The 26,304-nt window shown below is 37.9% G+C and overlaps 1 protein-coding gene across 1 annotated transcript in view; it reads right to left on the bottom strand.

Annotated features, from left to right (window-relative positions):
• Positions 1-24,659, bottom strand: part of KCNU1 (potassium calcium-activated channel subfamily U member 1) — a gene marked incomplete at both ends in the record, with an annotated part of 69,475 nt that extends 44,816 nt beyond the window's left edge. Inside the window, 16 exons of the mRNA XM_081333415.1 lie at positions 833-901; positions 2,330-2,442; positions 4,343-4,495; positions 6,690-6,759; positions 7,654-7,736; positions 9,757-9,862; positions 10,543-10,653; positions 12,109-12,200; positions 13,448-13,618; positions 15,199-15,274; positions 17,128-17,203; positions 18,495-18,606; positions 19,135-19,225; positions 22,097-22,158; positions 23,163-23,264; positions 24,450-24,659. Of these exons, the coding sequence (XP_081189541.1) occupies positions 833-901; positions 2,330-2,442; positions 4,343-4,495; positions 6,690-6,759; positions 7,654-7,736; positions 9,757-9,862; positions 10,543-10,653; positions 12,109-12,200; positions 13,448-13,618; positions 15,199-15,274; positions 17,128-17,203; positions 18,495-18,606; positions 19,135-19,225; positions 22,097-22,158; positions 23,163-23,264; positions 24,450-24,659 (1,697 nt within the window). The remainder of the gene's footprint in view (positions 1-832; positions 902-2,329; positions 2,443-4,342; positions 4,496-6,689; positions 6,760-7,653; positions 7,737-9,756; positions 9,863-10,542; positions 10,654-12,108; positions 12,201-13,447; positions 13,619-15,198; positions 15,275-17,127; positions 17,204-18,494; positions 18,607-19,134; positions 19,226-22,096; positions 22,159-23,162; positions 23,265-24,449) is intronic.
• Positions 24,660-26,304: the final 1,645 nt, after the last annotated feature.

Genomic DNA, 26,304 nt, shown 5'->3' with positions numbered 1-26,304 from the left:
TTATTAATTTAATTCTTAATCAAAAATGCTTATAAGGGCATGTGTGTAGATCAGTCCAAGGATCAGAGGTGATCTGTCAATGAAGTCAGTACAATGGATTAGCCTGACTTCACTGATTTCATTACATCTACTCTAAACATGGATATACCTGGACATGATCTTATTTATGTTTAAACAGTGCAAATAATTCATTGTATTTTAAATTTTTAAAATCCAGGAAATATTCAAGTGTTTTCACCCTTGGATAGTGGTTTGCATTTCTAAAGAGAATGTGAATTGTGTTTACGTGCTTTCCTTGTAAGTTCCACTAAAACTGTCCTTAATGGCCCTGTATAATATTCCAGTGGGGAAGTACAGATCACCTGCATAGGTCACCCTGGTTTTGGAAAACCATTTGTATCCTAAATAATCCCTAAAGTCTCTGGAATAAAGCCTATTTCAGCAGAGTGTGTATATTTTTTTCTTCTGCAGCCATACATTGTCACATACTGTCCTATATGCTTATATATACCTATATCATGCTTATATATATATATGCTCATATATACCTATATCATGGTATATCTCAGCTCTGTATGATGGATGAGATATGATGGGTTAGGTTTTCACAAATTGTACCTCAGAACTAAGATTTTAGGGTCCCCCCCTGCTCAGTGAATTACTTTTCATTCAGCTGTATATTCCAAAGTCCCTACAGGCAACAGACAAACATGACAAGCAAACCTGGAGTATTATCAACAGATTCTAGGCAACATAATATGGCCACAAACACATTCAAACAAAAGAATGGGAGGAGTTATTAACCTGATACACAGAGAGGTTGAAGCATCACCTGTTTCCTTGTTTTCCAGTTCGAAAATCAATGGCAAGAAGTATTAGATCCATCTTCAGAAAGCACAGTCTTAAACACAAAGAGATAAAGTTCAGGTTTGAAAAAGGACAAACAAATAAACCAAGAGGCAAAGTTCTGAATATTGCCCCATTATTAATAAACAAACAAACTTTAATTTGGGTGACTTTATTTTCTGACTTTTTCAAGCATGATGGGAAACATCCAGGCAGAACCCTCTGGCAGGACCATCCAGGCAGGACCTTCGCTCCTTCCGGCGCGATCTAAAGACGTATCTTTTTGAACAAGCTGGCCTGGCCTGATGGGATGGGGTTGGGGTTTTTATTACTTTTAAATGTGTTTTAACTTATTTAAGAGTTCCGGGCACTTTGTTTGATCTTTTTTAATTTTTGTATTCTGTCTTTTTAACATGTTTTGCCCTGTTCACTGCCCTGAGTCCTTCGGGAGAAGGGCGGTATACAAATAAAATTAATATAATATAATAATGATCACAATTTAGGCAAGGCATAGAATTATAGAAAGCAGAAACTTCAGTAGCCCTACGTGTGTCCGATTGGCTAAGTTTCTCCTCTATTAGAATCAATACATATCTGTGCAATAGCCCAAAACCTTATATAGTAGCCAGCTAGAATCTGTATGGTGATCAGCTCCATCCTCTCTGGAGGAACTTTAAAGGGCTTGCATTGTATTGCTTTGCCTCTATGGCTGGTAAAATGAGGATGAGTCTGCAGCAAAATATTGAGGGAATCAGAGAGGCTTTGTCTTCTGACTTAGAAGGCTCTGATCTTCCTTTGATCTTTCCTATGTCTTACAGTAAGGTCTAAACATTGGCAGTCATAAACCTTGAAGAATCTCATCAGAAATATGCCTTTAACAGGCCAATGAATGTTCAGAACTCAGGAACTTAGTACACTGAGATGACCTCCAAGGTCCCTTCCAACTACTTCTTCTTCTTCTTCTTCTTCTTCTTCTTCTTCTTCTTCTTCTTCTTCTTCTTCTTCTTCTTCTTCTTCTTCTTCTTCTTCTTCTTCTTCTTCTTCTTCTTCTTCTTCTTCTTCTTCTTATTATTATTATTATTATTATTATTATTATTATTATTATTATTATTATTATTATTATTATTATTATTATTATTATTATTATTATTATTCTTATTCTTATTATTATTATTATTATTATTATAAAGCTAAGCAGATCCAGAACTGGTTTAGTTCTGGAAATACAAAATATGCAGTCCAGAATCTCACAGTGAATAAATTGTGGCATTTCAATATACAAAATTAATCCCTAGATGCAGCAATAACTATTCTGTTCATGTGTTGATTGGGATGGTGGAAAAACGTATGTGAAGAATTAATCTATTGGAGTACCAACTTGTCCAGTAGATGGAAATCTGAAAATGTATATGTGGCAAAGAAAGTGGAACTTAAAGTGGAAAATTAAGTGGATTAAGGGAGCAGGGGTAATGGGGAAACTTACTGGCAAACATCTTTGAAGGACATGCCAACAAAATCATTGGAAAGAAGCTGAGTCATCACTTTATAGTTTTGGCCTTCTACTTCATGCTGATGCTTAAACCAAACATTCTTATCCTATAAAAAACAATTGTTAGCTGGATCCCCTGTGGGTTAGAGCTGTTATCTAAATTGGACACCAACCACTCTAACAATAATTCATCCTGTTAGTCCTTCAGTTTAGAAATATCAAGTACTTAATAATGAGGATGTCCCAACAAATCTTCAATGAAGATTGAACAAAAACAGACACAGATACTTCAGTTCACAGACACAACTAACAGGCAGAATGGTTATGAAAGGTGTAACAAAGTTTTGGTAAACGTGGGGAGTAATAAGTTGTCTTCTGCCCTATATGCCTGACTTTTTCATTAATATGGAAATAAAGATAAATTAACTGAAGTCTAATAGTGTCTCCCCATAAAAACTGTCTTATATATATACACACACACAAACACACACACACACATATACATATACACACACAAACACAAAACACACACGTGTGTGTGTCTCTATGTGTGTGTGTGTGTGTGTACATTTTTTAGAGAGCACTTCATAGCAGTACCCTTAAAGCTATTAAGCAAAATAGTAAGCCCATATGATAAAACAGTTCCAGATTAGTAGGAACATCTAAGGAAATGATTAATAAAAAAATCACTTTTTTATTAAATATCTGAGATTTTACTTTTTCCAATTCCCTAGAAAAATAGATTGTTGCTTCGATGAAATTTATTTGAGAGGTTGCTATCATTTTATTCAGGCATTTACCAAATAAGCTACAGTGCACCAGTGTGGACTGCCCCCTGTAACACCGCTGCTCCATAAGTTACATTGGTTACCAGCCTGCTTTGTGGTGCAATTCCAGGTGTTGGTGATCACCTTTAAAGTCTTTCTTAACCACTAAGGATGCTTTGAATATTGTGGGGAAAACAAATTTAAATAAGAATTTTGTAAACAGGATCTATGACGAGGTAATCAAGATGATCAATTAGAAAAGAAGCTTTACAATGATATGGTTATTATTTGCAGAAACATGAGAAAAATGTCTACATGTAATTGTCATTTATTCAAATAATAAGAACTGTTTAAGGTTGGCAAAAGAGAATATTATTGGAAGAAGAGAAAATCAAGCAAAGCCATTATATGGACTATAGAATTATAGAAATTAATTGTTATTGATTGGTTTTTTTTAAATACTAACCCAGACAACACGCTATTTACCAAATATTAAGGTGATTATGTTAAAAATCAATAAAACATATTTCTTTAAAAAAATAAAGTCCTTCATGGTGTGGGTCCTTCCACTGGGATTGCCCCATACAACTTGTGCCAGCAGAGGAGGCACGCTGCGGATCCTGTCAGCTCAATTATTCCAGCAGGGCCTCTTCTGCTGTTGCTCCTGCCCTCTGGAACATTTTGCTTCCCGAGGTGAAGTTGGCCCCAACCCTCCTATCCTTTCATAAGGGCCTAATAGCAATAGCACTTAGACTTATATACTGCTTCACAGTGCTTTACAGCCCTCTCTAAGCAGTTCAGAGAGTCAGCATATTGCCCCCCAAGAATTTGGGTCCTCATTTTACTGACCTTGGAAGGATGGAAGGCTGAGTCAACCGTGAGCCAGGGAGACTCAAACTGGCAAACTGCTGGCAGCTGGCAGTCAGCAGAAGTTGCCTGCGTACTGCACTCTAACCACTGCACCACTACAGCTCTACCAATTGGCCTCTTGCCCCAATGGGGAAACAGAACAGTGGAGATAGTTGATCGAGTAACAACAGATCCCACCTCCCTCTACTCCGCCCCCATGTGTCCTTGGTTCTAACATCTGATTTTAACTTTTTATCTTTTAACTGTATATGTCACTGTAAGCTGCCCAGAGTTAACCTATGGTAAGATGTGGTGGTGGTGGGGGAAATAAATCAATACAATCAATCAGTACTGATTGGCAATGAGGTCAAGATAGATTAAAGAGAAGTACCTGGATATCTTCTCTAATAAACAGACTGGTCAACAGTATGGACAAACCTGGCACCATGCAACTCTGAGCTATTAACCCAAGCTTGAGTTCAGCAAAGCAGATGATACTATCACCTTTTCTCCAGTTCCATCCAGGGAGTTTTGGCAAGTAAACCTAATTCAGGAGGAAATAGAGAGCAATATATATATATATATATATATATATATATATATATATATATATATGTATGTATGTATGTATGTATGTATGTATGTATGTATGTATGTATATGTATATGTATATGTATATGTATATGTATATGTATATGTATATGTATATGTATATGTATATGTATATATGTATATATGTATATATGTATATATGTATATATGTATATATACATATGTATATGTATGAGTCGGGCCAAAACAGGAATGAAAGAGTTAATTAGCAAGGTCCATTCAAAAAGCCTTGACAAATACTTAAACGTATATGTATATGTATATATGTATATATGTATATGTATGTATATATATATATATATATATATTTCAAATGTTAACTATATATATATATATATATATATATATGTATATATAAAACAGAGTCCAAGAGTGTTATTCTTGGGAAGAGTAAGGTATTATAGTTATATACTTTAAATTCATTCACCCTGTTTCATAAATTATATATAATAGTATAGCATTATACTTATGAAACAGCGTGCTAAGGTTCTGAAATAACTGTTTTTTTTAATTATAAACATTAGATTGGATTTCTAAATCACTCAGCATCGTGAGCCTGTATAAAGTTTGACAAAGTCTTGGAGAACATGGAATGTTTCATCATGACTCATTCATAAACACCATTGATGTCAGCAGCAGGTGAGAGTAGCAATAAAGATAAAGGATAATGGAATAACAGAGTTGGAAGGGACCATGGAGGTCTTCTAGTCCAATGCCCTGCTCAAGTAGAAAATGGTATGCCATTTCAGACCAATGGCAGTCTAGTCTCTTCTTAAAAGCCTCCAGTGATGGAGCACCCACAACTTCTGAAGGCAAACTGTTCCCCTGGTTGATTGCTCTCACTGTTAGGAAATTTCTCCTTAGTTGTAGGATGACTCTCTCCTTGATTAGTTTCTATCTATTGCTTCTTCATCCTGCCTTCAGGGGTTTTGGAGAATAGGTTGACACCCCTCGCCCACTGTCTCTGCAGCAGTTCCTTTTTCTTTGTGGCACTTCTTATACAAACCTTGTATCATTGAATATAATTGCATTTTTTTAAATAGCAATAGCAATTGCACTTAGACTTATATAGTGCTCCGCAGTGCCTGTCAGCCCTTTCTAAGCGGTTTACAGAGTCATCATATTGCCCTCAACAATCTGGGTCCTCATTTCACTGACCTCGGTAGGATAGAAGGGTGAGTCAACCATGAGCTGGTGAGACTTGAACTGCCAAACTGCTAGCAGCCAGCAGTCAGCAGAAGTAGCCTGCAGTACTGCATTCTAACCACTGCACCAACAGTGGCTAAGTGGTTGCATCAGTAAATGTGCCACAGACCCATCACTTTTGTCCTAATGCAGGAGTGTCAAACTGCCGGCCTGTGGGCCAGATGTGTCATAGCAAAACTGCGCCCACCCCATTGCCGGCAATGGGAAAAAAAGTCGTGACATTGCAAGTTTTACACCCCTGTCCTAATGGAAATCCTCCTTACACCTTCCAGCCAGTTTTCCATTGGTCTATGAGTTGTACTGGTTACCAGTTGTCTTCCAAATGCAATTCAAGGTGTCAGTTATTATCTTTAAAGCCCTTAGACTGCATAGGTTGAGATATCACTTATCTTCATTCATTTCTGTAGAGTAGATCTTCTCCAGGTCCCATCGATCAAACTATGTCATCTTGCAGGACCTTGGAGGGATGTAGCTTGGTTGCTGGCCTGCCCTCCAGATTAAAATCCACCTTAGAGATTCAGGCAGCTGACACCCTTACGACATTCTAGTTGTTCTCCCAGGCCTTGTGTAGACCCTTTTAATTAGTTACTTTAGTTTTCTTTAATTGAAGACTTGACAACTGTCTTTCCCCTTTTTCTATTAGGAGTTGGGTAGCATTGGATTTTAAAGAAATAGATATTAGAACCATAGAGGGAGATGGGATTTCCCCCCCCCCCTTTAGAATCTCTGCTGGTGGAAGGCTTGACTGTAGGGGTGGCTAAATGAATTTTACAAGACAGAAAAAATAGTTTTGAAAAATCTCAGTGGGTGAAGTGCCACCTCTCAAATTCATAATGAACTACTATATAAACCCTATATAAACCCGGGGCTACCTCAAAGATACAAGAAGAAAGAAAAAAAAAGGGGGGGGACAACCCAACCTTGTTAGAAGACTGGATGATTTGTATTATAACTCTGGTGTTTGGGAAATGATTCTTGATAGACAGTACCCTGCATGAAAAACAAAGGTATGGTCAGTGTACATTGTGGATAGGGGTGTGTCAGAGTGTGAACAGTAAATAATATTAGCTAAACTAAGTGAAGAGTGAGAATAAATTTGCCACCAGCTTAACTGATGAAGGGCAGCATCAAAAACCTCACATTGGATTGGCTATGTGCAGGCATTCATCTTTCACAGACAACTGAGCCCTAGTTTCTAATATTTAGGTTGTGCCACTTAAAATGGCAAGGCTCGGATCAGGGAATGCTTCTCTATATTTATTGATTAGCAGAAGGGGGGAAAAAAAACCAACTAGATATCCAGCATCTTCATGAATGAAAGCATCAGGTTTGTTCTGGATCCCAAGAGAATAAAATAATTTTCAACAATATACTGTATAATTATTACAGCATTTTTACTTCCTTTTTCAGCCACCCAGACATATCTCTTCATGGTCTGTATGCACTCTCACTCACATTCTCTGTCACACCTGTGCTTTTATACAAATGCAATGAAATTCTGGGGTTGCTATTTTTGCATCTGTCTTTCCTAGACACTCCAAATGCATGATCTCTCTCTATATATTTATCTGAGTATCTAATGGTTGAACAAGAATACCAAATACATAGGAATACATACCAAATACATAGGAAAACGTCTGATATTCCAGATATGCTAACTAACCTCCCAATAGTAGCATCCAATATTGGCTAACGATGAAGACCTCTGAAAGTTATAACTGAGCAACATTTGCAGGTCCATTAAGAACATGACAAGACATATGAAATTATCTAGAGCCAGGGAAACCTCCTTGCCAGTTTTAATATTGCAAAAAAAATGGTAAGAAGGCACTGGAGGTTATCCTAATTGAATAAAGAAATGCAGCTATTTAGTTCCTACCTTACCTCATGATGTTGGAAATATCCTCCGTGTAAGGATCAGTAGAACATATATCAGCTAAAATGAGGCATGCTTCAGCAATACCCATCTTTGTTTCAAGGAGAGAAAGGAGAGAGGAGAAATTATTGGAATGTTATGTACCTATGTAATAAATAGCCTTATTAACTGTACTATCTATAATTATATTACATGCCTGAAGACATGGCTGTGCTGATTGACCTGGGGACCAAATTGGGGAGGGGGTGTGTTTCCAAACTGGAGGTGGCTGCTAGATTGATGGTAGATTCCACCTTCCCCTACTTGCTGTCTGTTCTACATCCATCCATCTTTTCGGTTATCATAGTGATGTATTTATTCTCACTGTGTTCCCTTGTCATTGTTTACTGTACAGTTCTGTTATTTGATTCTGTTTATATGCCTTTTCATTTTCCTTCCTATTCCTATTCCAAGCTATTCTCCAAAGCACCTGAAAGCAGGACAAGAAGCAACGGATGGAAACTAGTCAAGGAGAGAAGCAACCTGGAACTAAGGAGAAACTTCCTGACAGGGAGAACAATTAACCAGTGGAACACCCTGCCTCCAGAAGTGGTGAATGCTCCAACACTGGAAGTTTTTAAGAAGAGACTGGCCAGCCACTTTTCTGAAATGGTATAGGGTTTCCTGCCTGAGCAGGGGGTTGGACTAGATGACCTCCAAGGTCCCTTCCAACTTATTATTATTATTATTATTATTATTATTATTATTATTATTATTATTATTATTATTATTATTATTATTATTATTATTATTAGTGCCTAAAGTAACCCTGCAGCGAGATAGGTGGCAAATAAGTTTAATAAATAAATAAACAAACAAAGTGTATTTTCCAAGAAAATTAAATAGAATTGCAACTCATGTCAGGCAGATGTATTTTCATGGGATTTTTTGTTTGTCTGTGTGTGTGTGCTAGCTTTTATTTCATTTTCCAGAAAAAACAGTTCTTCCCAATAACTATCTTTATGATGGAGTTATGCTGTTTTCCCTCTTATCTGAATTATGAGGTGATCGGAAGTGTGTGTGAAAGTCCTGCCTCTTTCTATACAACCAAGACACTTCATTTGGCATCTTCCTTGTTTTCCAAGACTTCTTTGAAATGCAAAGGGAAGGTATTCAGCAGGAATTCTTCCTGTCCAATCACTCTTTTTCTCACCACCATAAATCTGGTGGAGGATTGCACCATAATCCAAAGGTTATTTATGCACAGTTTTAACCATATACTCAATTTTACAAACATATATTTGATCATCCCTCCTTTGACATATTGACATGGAGCCTGCAGAGGTATAAAGCATGATCTGTTTGACGGTAATCTGTCAAATAAGCCTCAGTCGACTAAGAAATTGCCAAAACTGAATTTTCATTTGTAAGTTCACAGCAGGGGCAAATTCTTAAATGCAGAGAAAGTAATCATATTAATGTAATCAGTTTAATTTTAATTTAATTTAAATTACATCAAATTTAGTCCGTTGTATCCCTACCCATTCTTTACCCTCCATTTTGGAGCAAACCCTCAAAGGCTAAGGGTGATCTGCACCCTCTCCATCCCCTCATCCCAAAGTCGCACACAACATAAATCAGTGCTTCTTAACCTTAGCAACTTTAAGTTGTGTCAATCATCCCGGCTGGAAAATTCTGTAAGTTGAAGTCTGCACATCTAAAAACTGCTGAGGCTGAGAAACTCTGCCATAAACTATGCTTTACAAGCCATAGTTACATAGTAAGCAGCTTTTGGTCATCGTGTTAAGAAACAGCCAAGAGAATGTTATAGTTGACTTTGCAATTAACATCCATTGTGTATGATCAGTATACCAGTCAGATACATTTAGTGAAGAATAAAGTGACAGGTTCTGTCACTCCATGTTGCAAGGACTTGGTAATAAGATCAGCGTTACTTTAATGATAACAGGGGGAAAATAATCTTCTGCACCATCTTACTTCAGAGGCCAGTTTTAGGAATACACAGGCACACCACATCCTCCTTCAACATCTATGTCTGACATATAACCATCTATCCCAGTATCTCTAATGTTTACACAGGACTGTAATGTACCATCAAATGCTGTCCTTACATTAACTCTTAGAAGATCGTGACTATTCATGACAGAACCTTGGAAAAAAGTGGTATATGCAGTGTAACATCTGAATACAGTTTCTAATTCCAGAGAAGGAGGATGTCTATATTTGGAGAGAGAAGAAAAGCAACTATTAACTCTTGGAAAATAATTACTCTTCCATATAGCTACCTATGGGAATTACAGACCTTGCATATATGTTCAATGACTACTTGAGTCATGCAGCCTTAGGTTTATCGTTGAGGTCTAACTCTATTTAATCCTGCTATTCCAGAGCACTCTGACCTAGGAGTAAATCCTATCAAACAGGACAGAAGTCATTTCAGTTTCAAAAAAACAAAACAAAACAAAAAAAAAAAACATGGAAGTGATGGAGAACAATGTTCTGTGGCTTCATTGGCTGTATGTTTGACAACTTCTGCTTGACAACCTCATAAGAAGGTGACACTTCATCAGTCAGAGTATTATTTTCTAACACTATCATGCATACTTGAAGACAAACTAGGAAGGACAATGCATTTAAACTAGTGCCTTTCCAGGGAAAAATAATCCTGCATTTATTTCAGTTCAAACTTCCCAGCCTGGAGGGTCTAGGACAACTTGTTCTGACCAACTTGCCCAAGCCAACTCATCACAACCAACTCAGTGTGGCCAACTTTCCCGGTTTTTCCTTTTCTTTTGTCTTTATTATGCACAGTGGGTTTATCCCCAGCATTTTTGTTGCATTTTCCTGGTAAAGGAATGACCTGTAGGGCTTAGATAGAATAGCACTGCGATACTTACTCTCCCAGAAAGACTATCTCATGGGCAATTTGTCCTCTGTCCTGAGTTATGAAGTCATTTAAGAAAGCAGTCACACTGCTCAGAGTGATATTGCCACAAACAACAATAAACCTATAGAAAGAAGAGACGTTTGCTGCTCACCATCTTATTTTCAAGGAGCGAGATGAGGATTGGCACCTCACTCCTAAGACAGTGGATTTTATTTCACAGTGGTTTTTTTTTGTTATTTTCCAAACACTTTAGAAATAAAAATAAACAAAATAGCAAGTTGACTATGAGAAGTTGTGAATGCTCCAACACTGGAAGTTTTTAAGAAAAGACTTGACAACCATTTGTCTGAAATGGTATAGGTTCTCCTGTTTGAGCAGGGGGCTGGACTAGAAGACCTCCAAAATTCTATTCTATTCTATTCTATTCTATTCTATTCTATTCTATTCTATTCTATTCTATTCTATTCTATTCTATTCTATTCTATTCTATTCTATTCTATTCTATTCTATTCTATTCTATTCTATTCTATTCTATTCTATTCTATTCTAGCTACTACTATATTCTATTCTATTCTATTCTATTCTATTCTATTCTATTCTATTCTATTCTATTCTATTCTATTCTATTCTATTCTATTCTATTCTATTCTATTCTATTCTATGCATTAAAGTGTAATCATTGAATCAAAGAAAGTGCCACTGATGTATTAATATTTGAAACTGGCACTTCATTTTTTTACTTGGCTAGGCTCAAGGTTGACTGAGCCTTCCATCCTTCCGAGGTTGATAAAATGAGGACCCAGATTGTTGGGAGCAACATGCTGACTCTGTAAACTGCTTAGATAGGGCTGTAAAGCATTGTGAAGTGGTATATAAGTCTAAATACTATTGCTATCTTTTTATAGAGCTTTATTCACAAAGCGAATGTCTTTGTAAAGTCAGATTTTTCCCCCCAATTTGGAAATCATATGTAATAGTTATTCATTCATTTATTTATAAAACATCTCTCTTACTTTGTCCTTATTGAAAAGAATCAGAGCAAGGAAGATATTTTGCTTTTTTTGCAGTGAGTTTCACTTTGACGCTGGGTTAACACATGTGTTGTCTTCACACAGTACATTATGAGGCAGTGTGGTGCAATAGTTATAATATTGATAGATAATGAATGCCAGGTTCACCCCAACCCTACTGAATGTTATCAATCTTTGTTTCAATACAACCTACCTCAAAGGCCTTTTTTTATGAGAGAAAAAAATAGGATGGTCTATGATGATTGCTAGCTTGAGCTTTAAAATAAAAGGGGGATTATACATCTATTTATTTAATTAATGAAGAAAACCCAATTCCTGAAATCAACTATTATTTCAGTTTGCACAATACATTAAATTAGCCAAGCAACAATATTAGCACAAAAGCACCAACCACATCTAACAATAACAAAGCTTAACATGGTATTCAAGTGCTGGGCCTGATTTTTCACATGAGCATATCATGTGAAAAAAAACCAATCATTTGCAACAAATGTTTACATTAAGAAGTATAAAAATTCAAGGAGGATAACATAAAAATTACTTACTTTCTGCCTTTCACATATATATAGGAACCCATGTAGACTTTTCTGCTTCCAACAATGTCTGCTATTTCAGGCACCAAATTTGCAAAGAGGATCTAGGCAATGGGAACCCAGTTTCAATAGTTTTCCAAGCTTCATCTATCTATCTATCTATCTATCTATCTGTCTGTCTGTCTGTCTGTCTGTCTGTCTGTCTGTCCGTCCGTCCGTCCGTCCGTCCGTCCGTCCGTCCGTCCGTCCGTCCATCCATCCATCCATCCATCCATCCATCCATCCATCCATCCTTCCATCCATCCATCCATCTATCTATCTATCTATCTATCTATCTATCTATCTATCTATCTATCTATCTATCTATTTCCAGTAGTTTTTTTAACAGAGCACAATGTTTGTATGGTTTGCATCAGTGTACATTTCCTGCAGTTTTCTTCTCATATTTACAGTGTAGATGGAGTTTTTAAAATAGAAAATTGCACTGAAACATTTGTAGAAATATTACCTTTGAAAGATTACTAGTTTCAGGATCTGCATATTGGTTTGAAAATGAAAAAAAATGTAAATTTGTACTAAAAATGCCCACCAAATTTTCCCCAGAATCATAAAGTTGGCATAAGGAAATTGGCAGTGGGCACAATACATCCATTTGGTGACATCTCAACAATATCCAGGATGAGCTGTGGCGGCACAGTAGTTAGAATACAGTATTGCAGGCTAACTCTGCCCACAGCCTGGAGTTCAATCCTGACCAGCTCAAGCTTGACTCAGCCTTCCATCCTTTCTAGGTCGGTAAAATGAGGACCCAGATTGTTGGGGGCAATAGGCTGATATTGTAAATTGCTCAGAGAAGGCTGTAAGGTACTATGGAGTGGTATACAAGTCTACGTGCTATTGCTATCCCTAGAGAATATCTGGCATAACACAAGACCTTTAAATATACCGTATATTGATTTTGATTTACAGTTGCTCCATTTTTTATTATTTTTTCAGCACCTTTTAAAATGGCAGAGTACAAATTGTGCTTGAACATATGTACTGTATTTACAAGCAACCTAATTCTATTGATCATAGGAGAAAACTTCTAGAATTCCTGATCAACTCTATAGATCACAGAGCAAAACTCTGTTATTCCTGATTGTCCATAGTGAAATATTATATTATTAATGCTTAGGGTACATTTTTCTTTATAAGTGATACCCTTGATTTTTTCTTTAGATTCTCACAATTTTATTGTTTTCACTCTCTGCTAGCAGGCCTTACCTCTCAGGCACCTTATATGGCAACAAAATATATGAAGTGGAGCTGACTTAAATGTGTTCATCTAAATCCTAATACAGTTCCTTACCAGACCACCAACAATGAAGAAAAGTATGAACACACGTCCTATGGTGGTTTTGACCACAACATCTCCATATCCAACTGTAGACATAGTCACCATGATCAGATATAAGCATTCAAAGTAAGTCAAGGTTTGATGATTGCTGTGATAAACCCAAGGATCTCCAGAATTCTCAATCTGTATAATAAATAGTACAACATAAGAACTGGGTATGGCTAGTCTAGAGAAAAGAAGGACTAGGGGAGACATGATAGCAGTGTTCCAATATTTGAGGGGCTGCCACAAAGTAGAAGGGGTCAATCTATTTTCCAAAGTACCAGACAGCAAGACAAGAGACAATGGATGGAAACTAATCAAAGAGAGAAGCAACCGGGAATGAAGGAGAAACTTCCTAACAGTAAGAACAATAAACCAGTGGAACAGATTTCCTTCAGAAGTTGTGGGTGCTTCATCGTTGGAAGTTTTTAAGAAGAGACTGGGTAGCCACTTGTCTCAAATGGTGTAGGATCTCCTGCTTGAGCAGGTGGCTGGACTTGAAGACCTCCAAGGTCCCTTCCAGATATATTCTGAATTGAATTGAACCTCATTTTTTCCTAGTCTGCTGAGATGTACAAAAACCATTTATTACAACTAGGGTTTACAGACAAGTCAAAAACAAAATAAATGGTATTGATATGCCAAATAAATAATAATTACCAAAATAGATCCATATAAAGATACTGAATATGTGAACCCATGTCCAACTGTTTACACATATTAACTGCTGATATACAAACTCTTGCAATACTATATGTAATCAAGTTTTCTTGTCTAATGAAATAAAATTAACACAGACTTCATGAGAGTGATGTGAGATATATAAGTCCAGGAACCCATGTTTTTAGCATTTTGTTGAACTATACTATCTCCTTAAACTATGATATAGTTTGTCAGCTTTAACATAACATGATGTGTGAATAGAGTGACTGTGTTTCACTAATCCAAGTTTAGAATGCACCAACCTAGTCAGTGGGTATAATAGAGAAAGCTTTGAGGAGTAGAATCATGTTAATTTGAGAAAAGCCTCAACAGATGAATTTCAATAGAAGTTCAAAGTTGTTGAACATAAAAGCATTTGGGATTTTGATCACATATTGCAAACATCACCACAAATGGGTGTCAGGACAGAGACAAAATGGCAAGAAGTCTGAAATAAGAGCTGTGTAGTAAAAAAGAGATTCTCCTGAATATGCAAATGTTTGGCATGCAATAGTCACAAACATCAAATAAAAATTTACATCGATGTTTCCTATGTTACTGTTTAAAATGGCAAAGTGGATAGAATGCAATATTGCAGGCTCACTGCTCGCTGCCAGGAGTTCGATCCTGACCAGCTCAAGGTTGACTCAGCCTGCCACCCTTCCAAAGTTGGTAAAACAAGGACCCAGATTAGAGAGGGCTGTAAAGCACTGTGTAGCAGTATACTGTGTAAGTCTAAGTGATATTGCTATTCACTGATCACTACTTCTGCCAGCATCTATAGAACAAAAAATCTTGAATCCAATGTAAGTTAATGTCAGCTTAAGTTAAAATATATTTTCCAGAGCATCACAGGTTAGAACTGTAGAATGCAAGCAGGTTCAAAGTTAAACCCTGCAGTTTAATTTGAAACAAGCTACATTCAGTCAGGACATTCAGTATGAAATCTAACTTCACTGTTAAATAACCAGACATATGCTCTTGCTGACATTTTCATCAGGCATTTATTTGATACATACCCAGTGAAGAAATCCTGCAGCCGTGAGCCAGGTACTGACAAATACAGCTAGCAGTTTGGACAGCTTGATTGCAGTACTGAACATGCAAGGAGAGGGTTGATAGGAATGAGTTTCAAAGGAACAGGTGCAACATCCACCTCCATTTAATCCTTTGAGGGTCTTCCAAGTGAGGCACTATTAATTAATGTGCTTAACTCAAGTGGACATTGATTGATTCATTAATTAATGTTTCTGGCCCTGTAGATCCCACAGTGGCCCATGGAGGGAGACAACTAATAATCATATCATAAATAAAAGGTTTTCACTCCCCTTTCTGCTACCAAAAGGAATCAAAGCATTAGAGGTTGTTTATCAGCCCATAATGGTAGGGTTTGAATTGCTACAGTTCAAATAGAGTAGACAGTTTGTCCTGGGGTTCTTTGTAGCTCAATTCATTCAACTTTCATTACCCCAGGTTTTTTTTTAATAAAACATGACTACATAGCAATCTCAGTAGTAGATGTATATACATACAGAATTGTTGGAGTGTTGGAGCACCTGCAACTTCTGGAGGCAAGTTCCATTTTTTCTAACTGTCAGGAAATTTATCCTTAGTTCTAGGGTCCTTGATGGAAACTGAGCAAGGAGAGAACCAATCTGGAACTAAGGAGAGAGTTCCTGACAGTTAGGAGGATTAATTAGTGGGACAACTTGCTTCCAGAAGTTGTGGGTGCTCCAGCACTGGAGGTTTTTAAGAAGAGATTTGGACAAGCATTTGTCTGATAAAGTATAAGCAAGGGTTTGGACTAGAAGATCTCCAAGTTCTCTTCCAATCTTGTTATTCTGTTTGTGCTTTCCTCATAGAGTTGCTGAGGGCATCAAGAGAAAATTCCAAAAGAGGAACTTGAAATCTAATTGAAATCATCAGAGACCCAAGGCTGAAGTATCTTAAATTGCCCAACTTTTACACAGGTCCATACCTGTTACAACTCCCATATCTAAACCCAGAAAAAAAATCCATGCAAAAAAGAAAAACATTGGATCTGTTTTTTGGTAATGCAAAGACAGATAACACTGCATTAGTACAACACACTGCGGATGGAGTTACGGAACATATAAGCCTGTTTTGCCCAACAAATAATAGCAGGTTTTTTTTTTACCAACAAGTATTGGAGAGCAACAAAAGCATGATCAAGGCCTAACCATCATGTAGTACAATGGAGAGGCATGAACAAGCAGTAAAACTGACTTGCAAGGTGGACGGTTGGGCAAACAAGAAAACACCTGGGAGATGTTAATTGGAGGTAAATTATGAGAAGATTTGATATGATTCTGGATAAGGCATTTTCAGGGATGTTGGAAATGAACCAATAGGAGTGGTCTAAATGGGAATTACATGCAGGACTGTGCAGAATATGGTTCAGAAGATTGAAGAAGTGGGCAACCCATGAATAAAAAAGGTTTTTTTAGAGGAAAGTGCAAATGTGAACGAGGGAGTGGCAGAACCTAGGGGTGGATTCAGCCTAGAATCCATATGTAGTCACAAGGCCCAACCCTCCTTCAGTGCCATTAACCCATATCTAACTCTAATCAGGTACCGTTACAAGAAGATTCTTGTGCATGGCTATTTATTTAATAAATCGATTTAATTGAACCTTCAGTGTGAGGACCTGGTCTTTTGTACCCAATTGCGAGAGGGATTATTAACCTTCAAGAGGCACCTGCATAGGAAGACCTAAAGTTAATTTTACTTAGATGTTTAGGGCCATGCAGTTCAGCTAACCTGAGCAGGATTAGAAGCCCTCTCTTCAAATTGGGACAAAGAACATCAACCTATTTTGAGCTGGAGACAATTTTGATTTTTCTCTAGCTGACCAATGCGCAAAAGCCAGTTGGAAGCAAAAAACAGACAGATGGGTTAACTACTGACACAAAGAAAAATTGTCTTACCCACTTGTGGTGATTTGGAGGAACTGCAAAATTTTGGGAAGTTCCATTAATCTCAATGCTTTTAAGAAGCGTAAACCTATAAAGAGGAGGAAATGAGGAAATAGGTGAAACTATCTTTTCTTTTTCTGGTGATTGAAGCATGGCGGCAACATTTATTTATTTATTTATTTATTTATTAGTTTTTATAAACCGCCCTTCTCCCGAGGGACTCGGGGCGGTGTACAGAGGAAGGAATGTATACAGATTGAACAATAAAAATAATAAGAAACACTAATGAAAACAAACTGGGACCCCAATTAACGCTATCATGCCAGGCCGGACTGCTGGAACAGGAAAGTTTTTAAGTCGCGACGGAAGGTACGGAGGTCAGGGGCCATCCGGATTTCGGTTGGTAAGCTGTTCCAGAGGGCTGGTGCACCCACTGAGAATGTCCTCCCCCTGGGGGCCACCAGCCGACATTCCTTGAGCGGTGGCACCCTGAGGAGGCCCTCTCTGTGGGAGCGCACAGGACGGTGGGGTGCTGACATTGGCAGAAGGTGCTCCCGTAGGTAGTCCGGACCCATGCCATGTAGACTGAAATAATGCATACCCATTTAGCTAATTTCTAGGCAGTAGGTGGTATTATTATCATTTTGCAGAGAATAAAAAGCCAAATGCATTTGATATGGGATGGTTGCCATAAATATGTATTTGGTCCCGTTGAATGCCATATTAAATATGGCACATTACAGAAAATCTGAAGTTACTGAATTCCATAAATACTTCCTAAGGAGAATCAAAATGGCCTCAGCCATTTTTGACAGTTTATAAGAACGAATCCTTCATTCACTTTATTCTCTTGCCCTTAACAGGCATCTAATTTCTCAGAACTTTTCTCAGGAGAGAACTGAAGAAGCTTCTTGGACAAGAAGCAAAAAGTCTTCAAGGAAAGAGCCTTGGTGGAGCAGTGGGCTAATGCCTCCTTAAGTAACACCAGCTGCCTGCAATTAGTGCAGGTTCGCATCCCACCAGGCTCAAGGTTGACTCAGCCTTCCATCCTTCCGAGGTAGGTAAAATGAGGACCCAGATTGTTGGGGGCAATTAAGCTGACTTTGTAATAATGCCACTTGGCGGGGGCCGAAAGCCCTAATAAGCAGGCATATACATAGAATGAAGGCTATTGCTAAGCACATTGGTTTGTGCTTAAATTGTAAGCCGCCCTGAGTCTTCGGAGAAGGGCGGGATATAAATGGGATTAAAATAAATAAAATAAAATAAAATAAAAACAAAGAAAGTTCAGTTGCCTCTTGAAAAAGCACCTTTGGGACAACCATGACCTGGATGACTGAGAATCTCCATAGACACATACGGCTGAGGTGTGTACTTACCAAGCCAATTTCTTCCGAGATAGAAGGCTATACAGACTGGAGTTATGGTAAAGAAATCCACAATGGAATTAAGTTCCAACCAGAATGCTAGCTTGTCACTTGCTGCCAAAAACTAAAAAAAATAAACACAAAAACAAACAAAACCACAACACTGTACAAAGTCAGAGATAATGAAACTTCTCTCCCTATCTGGTCTTTTTGCTTCATGATGTGATCAGACTTCAAAAAAGAAGGGGTAATATCAAATGAAAACTCACAGCCTGAGTGATATTGTTATTTTCCCTCAGGCCTACCTAAAATTTAAAGTAGGAAATTAATACTTCTATCAGTGAAATAATTTGTCAAGTCTTATATTGTACATATTCCTATTTTTACAACATTCTACTCCATATTTTCACCAGCTTCTAAAGCATTTTTTTTGGCATAGTTCTCTAAACTATTACAATTTTGTATTCATTATAAGTCTCCTCATGGTGAGACGGATAGCAAATAAATTTAATAAATAAGTAAAACAACTTTGTATTACAGTCCACATTACAATGCAAATTTAAACAAATTTCTGAACCATTCCTGGATCTTATTCTCTTATTCGATTTCACCCAACACTTTTAAAATATTTTTAATTGCAAATATTTCTTACCCGCAATCCAAAGTACAGAAGAAAAAATAAATTAAAGAATAGATCGATTACAATTGTCTGGTCTTCAAAGGTGAGACAAAACTCTTTAACACTGTAGAAAGGGGGGAAAAAGAAATCGTTATTTATAGTAAGACAGGACATTCGCGATTATTTTGAAAATCAATTGAAAAAAATTGAAATCAATTGTTTAATAATCATTAAAAACAATCAGAGCAAGAAGGGAATTGGAAATTAGAATTCAGGGTCACGTGTCTGAGTTCATTTGCAAGAAATCTACATGTTTTCATGAAATTCATTTCTGGGAGATGGATGTGTTTGTGATTGACTGTAAATCCAGATGTGTGCACTCTGTCAACAAACTCAACCTGGCTTCTATAGTGACTGGCCAGGACTCAGATCCTTGCCAAAGCAGAGAAGAGAGCTGGTTCTTAATCTGGAAAGGCTTTGTCATAGCAAAGGAAGGAGCCAAAGACTACACAAAAAAAGAAGAAACTTCATATGCCTGCAGCTAAGGCTGGAAAGCTAACAAAAAGTGAAGAAGAGCAATAAAGATGATTAGCGGGCTAGAAGCTAAACATATGATGAAAACTGCAGGAACTGGGCATGTCTAATCTAGAAAAGAGAATGACATGATAACAATCTTCCAGTTTGAGGGTCCGACAAAGAAGAGAGGGACAATCTATTCTCCAAAGCACCAGAAGGCAGGAGAAGAAGTAATGGATAATACTTGAGGGAAATTCATGAAGGCATTATTTGTACACTAGGATCACAAAATGCATGTCATCATTTGCCCCTCTTTGTCTCTGTATGGATTCCATGGGAAATGCAGATTATGCTTCATACACACGCAGAAACCTACACACACACACACACACACACACACACACACAATACAAACATGCTGGCTCCTATACAGAAGAGCACTCAGTGCTTGATTCCTTCTCCAATGTAAAAGCATTTGATATTACCAGGAGGGGGAGATTTAATTGGATGATCCAAAAGCTGGCAGCATTTGAGCCAAGCTGTATTCACACTGTACACTGCAGAATATCAACAAGCAGAATTTCAAATTCATTTGACATTTTTGACAGTTTCCACATTTTGTGTTGTTGACAAGTGAGGAATGACAGAATGAAATTGCCAAAGCTGGTTTGATTTGCATTTTGCAAAAAATAAAAAATAAAAATAAATGATGGTGCTGTTTTTCCCAACCAAGTGGGAGTGGGGGGAATCTCGTTTTGGAAAAATGTGGCTTATATCTTTCAAAAGTGGACGATGTTCCGGCTGTGAGTATCGAAAAGATATAGTAGTTGTTTTCACAGCATGGGGTACTCCAGAAGTTTCTGTGTATGCACAGCCTGAATTTAGGATGCTGACCAGATAAATACAGTAACTTTAGCAGAATATGGATATTGTAGTTTAATGCAAAAGCACTGGACTAAAAAGAGGATTAATTATAGGTAGTCCTCAAGGTGCAACAGTTTGTTTAGTGATGGATCAAAGTTACAACACAACTGTAAAAAGTGACTTATGACCGTTTTTCACAGTTATGACCTTTGCAGCATCCCTATGATCATGTCATCAAAATTCAGATGCTTGGCACCTGGTTCATATTTATGACCGTTGCTGTGTGCCAAGGTCAAAGCAAAGTCAATGGAGAAGTCAAATTCGCTTAACAACCAGGTTGCTAACTCACCAACTGCAGTGATTCCCTTAACAAGAGAGGCAAGAAAGGTCTTCAATGGAGCAAAACTCACTTAACAAATGTCTCACTTAACAGAAATTTGAGGCTCAGTTGTGGTCATAAGCCAAGCACCACCTGCACATTGCTATTTTGATAGCGATAACAGAAGTAAATTCATTAGACACAGAGAGACCTAGAACTTATCATAGAACTCTCCTTAGGGATACAAAAGAATCATTTCACTGATGCTTCTGGGGATGAACCCCTGAGTTTTTTTTTTCCCAACTGAACCACAATGGAATAAATACAAGCAGGAATAAAATCGACCTAACGTCTCTCATCTTTAAAATTTTGGAAGATGACCGAACTTTTCCTTTGTTTTAGAACAAAATATTCCAGATGTTTGTAACAGCATGGGACTCTCCTTGGATGTTGTGTTCCTTTTGGAGTGCTTTCTGGAATGGCTGCATGACTACACAGCACTGTGTCAAGCAATCACAGTAGGAAGTGCTGCAAAGCAGCTGCATAGCCCCTGCAGAGACCATGCTGCTTTGAGTGTGCAGGCATTTCTGCAATGACAGGAAAGAAATGATCCATTGTCCCTAAACAGACAACAGCTTTCAGATCTGGATATCCAGGTATACCGTCTGGCATAGTGGTTAAGGTATCAGCGTAGAAACCAGGAGACTGTGAGTTCTAGTCCCACCTTAGGCACAAAGTCAACTGGGTGACCTTGAGCCAGTCCTTCTCTCTCAGCCCTAGGAAAGAGGCAAGGGCAAACCACTTCTGGAAAATCTTGCCAAGAAAAACTGCAAAAAATGTATGGTTGTCTACAGCAGATGGCAGCATCTGGCCAAAGTAAGCAGGATAAGATCTGGTTCATACTTTTATGGGAAACCACCATAAAAAAAATTCACAGCTGTGGGCTAGATTGGAAATTAGCCACACACAAAAAGCCAGCACACAATACCCTAGGCCTAGGGCCTAGGAGGAGGCAAACAGCAAATCAGTTTTGTATTCTCACAAGAAAATATGCACACGGAATAGCTAGGGGTTGAACTCAATTTAATTTAGTCTGTGGGAGGTTTGATGTATTTCTTTCCATTGATTAAATGGCTTTTTTTAACGAAAGGAAAGAAAGAGGGAGGGAGAGAGGGACGGAGGGTGAGAGAGAGAGAGAAGCAACTATATGTTGATAAAAATTAACACAGACATATGAAATACAGTTTTTTTTAAAGAAAGACATATACATAGAATAAATTACTAGGTTCTAATTACCTGTAACAGTTGATGAAGTAAATGATGAGTGATCCAATACTAAATAGGAACACAAGAATTACCTAAAACAGAAACCTACATATAATTAGTTCACTGTTTATTTGCCAGTCTAATTCAAAACAGAGGTTTCTAAGGATTCTAGTTTTTCTAAGCTTAGTGCCATATTTGGCATTTGACTGTCATACACTCAAGAACTATTGGGAGGTGTAAGAATCAAAATTCTATTAGATACCCTCCATTATCACTTCAATGTAACATACCGGTACATAAAACATAAACCAGTGATTATCTCTGGTTGTTTAAAACCATTTCTCTTTTTGGCCACCCTTAAACTTTTCAGTTAAATAATGTGAGCTTTAGGCTGCCTGTCAAACCTAGAAAGGGCGCCATGGAAATTCACTTCAAAACTTTACCAATGAAGAATGCTTGGTGCTCTCTGAGCTTGGTTGTTTTTTTGCAGACCTCTTATGGTCCAAACTAGGTAACATCATCAGTGCTGACCTAGGTTGGGTAATGAAACGTCTGCAAAAATTCCATTTTAAATGAGATTTGACATATTTCTTATGTAATCGCAGCAAACACATGGTCATCCTCCCTGCCATTATGTATGCGTTCATCATTTCATCTGGATTCCACTTTATGATATAAATATTCATGATGAAATCCACAATGGATAATGATTTAAAATTAATGTAGGCTTCCCCATTCCCTTTAGCTTTTTTTTTGCATTTATTTTTAGTGTGTAAGGTACTTGAAGCAATAGACCCTATTAAGCCTGTTTTAGTAACACCAAAGCAGTAATCTTATCATATATTTTTTTCCATGACACTAATTCATTTCAACTGTGTTCCATGAAATCTTCTCTTGCAGGATTTGATATCGCTTTTCTTCCTGCATTTTTATAAAGCTTGGGACACCTTTAGACTTACTGAAGCCTGTCTCCTGTGCATGGAATATTCTATTTTAATAGCTGAAGCACTGACTCTTGTGCCTAATCATCAAATGCTGAAATAATCATTAAATCATTCTGCAGTATAATATTTTGGCCACCTTTAAAACAACTCACCAGAATACGGCCTATAGACGTCTGAGCTGAGATCATCATAACCACCCTGTCTTGAAACTTTCCTTTCCAGAATCTCATCAGGAGCATCTTATTGGTAAACATCTATCAAGATAAAAATAAATGTTAAGACTTTACGCTAATTGTCTACATTAAAATAAGGGCCTTATTTAATTGCCTTCTGTGTGCCTCTTATATGGTGCAGGGCCAAAAAACTATTCTGGAATTGCTTTCAAACAGATTTATTTAGTTATTTGGCTATTGCACAACCACAGTTCAATTTCAATAGTATTCCTTTCCACTGGTTATTTTAGAATTATAACATAGTAACAGAGTTAGAAGGGACGTAGTCCAACCCCCTGCTCAGGCAGGAAACCCTATACCAGGGGTGTCAAACTCAATTTCACTGAGGGCCGCATCAGCATTGCGGTTGCCCTCAAGGGGTGGGTGGGTGTGGCCAGGGTGGGCATGGCCTACTGGGTGGGCATGGCTAGAGTGCGTATGGCCTACTGGGTGGGCATGGCCAGCTCTACATTGTTCATGTCAAGGGTGCCTATGGGGGCCTGGGCAGGAGTGGGACAGATCTGAGGGTCTCTGGCAGAAGGAGGGTCTCTGGGCCAGGGCCAAGGCAGTGGGGGCCGTTCCCTCACTGTTTCCAGGAAGGCTTCGCGGGCCACATGAAACCACTTCGTGGGCCGGATCTGGCCCCCGGGCCTTGTGTTTGACATGTCTGCCCTATACCATTTCAGACAAATGATTATCCAATCTCTTCTTAAAAACTTCCAGTGAATCATGAACCATAAAGTATGACATCTGGAAAGGAAGGGACAGAAAAGCCCTTAAAAAAAGCACCCTCAACTGAAATGCCAGTTTCTCATCAGGGTGTTATAATAGAAAGCAAAATCAGAAACCTATTTGCCAAAACGAAAATTAAAAGTTATCCGGAAATGTAAGGGTACACTGTTACATTATTTTATGTTTAATATCCTGCTTCTCTTCCCAAGTGTGGTGAAATTCAAATGGTGGTAAAGTAGGTTTGTTTACTTCATGGAATGGAGAGTGGGCATCCATAGATAACTAGGGAATACTGTAAATAAGCAATGAATATCAAATGGATACACCAATAATACGCAATCAAAGCATCGATTCTCCATCAGAATTCTCAGAAGAGCCCGTTATATGTAACTCTCTATCTGATTTTAACTTCATGTGTACAATACAATACTCAGATATATAATCCTAACAGAGTTTTGCCCCATTCTCTTTCTATGACTTACAGAGCAGGCTTACCTGAAATTGAATGGAATATCTAAAGAAACACCTACGTAATACGTATCGGATTACTCTGATCATCAAGATGATAATGATACCACCCACAAAAATAAAGAGGCAAGAAGTGATAAAGGCCAGCTGGAGATAATCAGAACAGTGGCCTCTAAAGTCTTCAGACCATTTGTTGTTGAACTGAGAATTACTTAGGACTCCTGGCTTGTGGGCCATTTTCCCCCACTTCCTTTTTGTTCCCTTGGGGAATTCTAAGAAATTCTATTCCTTTGCAGAATCTTTATGATGTCACTGCCACTATACAGACAATGTCAGTATGTGTATGTTTGTGTATGAGAGAGAGAGACTCTATAGACCAGACTTGCAACGTCATGTGATGTGTCACGACATATCACAACTTTTTTCCATTGCCGGCAATGGGATGGGCGCAGTTTCGCTATGATGCATCCAGTCCGCGGGCTGGCAGTTTGACACACCTGCTATAGACCCACAAATGATGATGAGTCGTTGTTGCTCTCTCAGCTTGGCTGTTTTCTTGCAAATGTTTCATTACCCAAAAAAGGTAACATCAGTGCTAGTTTGATGGTGTTACCTAGTTGGCTAATGAAACATCTGCAAGAAAATAACCAAGCTCAGAGAGCAGCAAGGCCTCCCCATTTCAACCCTGTGATAAAAAATATTCTTCTTTATTAGACCCACAAATATCATACAGAAACCACAGACCTGAACAGAAAATTAGTTTCCCTTCAGATGTTTTGTAAAATGTGTTACTATTCTTATCCAACTGACAAACAGACCAAGGCTTATTCTCTTTATATTCATTCACATAATTTATATCCAGGGATTATACACAGGTATCACTTCGTGAAAATTCATGGCTCAGAAAGTAACCTGAAAAAAAAAATCACCACAACTTTCATAACTGAAATGGCTCTGCCAATATTATTGCTGACTAGTCAAGATATAAAAGACCTTTGCAGACCTTTGTCTAGAAATAGTCAAAAGCCTTGCCCGTGGTGTATGTTGGAGGATTTACGGATTTTATTACAGAATAAACAATAACTGCAAGTGAAAACAGATTCAGTGTTCAAAAGACTGAATTGCACTTTTCACAGCTACAGTATATGAGGTGGCTGTGGAGTTCATTCTAGCTTTGTTAACCATTAAAAAGTCTGGTACACTTACAGTAATTCCATTTGTGACTAAACTTTATAATAACACTTTATAATGTCTTGGTAAGATGAAATGGAATATTGCATCCAGTTTTGGTTGCCATGATATAAAAGATGTTGAGACTCTAGAAAGAAGGCAGAGAAGAGCAACAAAGGTAATTAGGGGACTGAAGGCCAAAACGTATGAGGAACGGTTGCAGGAATTGGGTATGTCTAGTGTAATGAAATGAGGAACTAGGGGTGACATGATAGCAATCTTCCAATATATAAGGGGCTGCCACAAAGAAGATGGGGTCAGCCTATTCTCTGAGGCACCTGAAGGCAGAACAAGAAGCAATGGATGGAAACTAATCAAGGAGAGAACCAACCTAAAAGTAAGGAGAAATTTTCTAACAGTGAGAACAATAAACCAGTGGAATGACTTACCTCCAGAAATTGTGGATGCTCCAGCACTGGAGTTCTTTATCAAGAGATTGGACAGCCATTTGTCTGAAATGGCATAGGATTTCTTGCTTGAGCAGGGTTTGGACTAGAAGACCGCCAAGGTCCCTTCTAACTCTTTTATTCTGTTACAAAAACAGAGGTGTTTTTTTTCTCTGAACTGGCACTTCTTGGAAATTTAACATGTTTTTCCTACTTCTCCACAGCTCCCTTAATGTTTTTAGAAATACAGAAAGAATTAACAGATC

Source organism: Vipera berus (genome assembly GCF_964194415.1).
Source record: "Vipera berus genome assembly, chromosome: 8".
Taxonomy (NCBI): Eukaryota; Metazoa; Chordata; class Lepidosauria; order Squamata; family Viperidae; genus Vipera; species Vipera berus.
The sequence above is the reverse complement of the archived record's forward strand: the minus strand, read 5'-3'. Positions and strand labels throughout refer to the sequence as shown.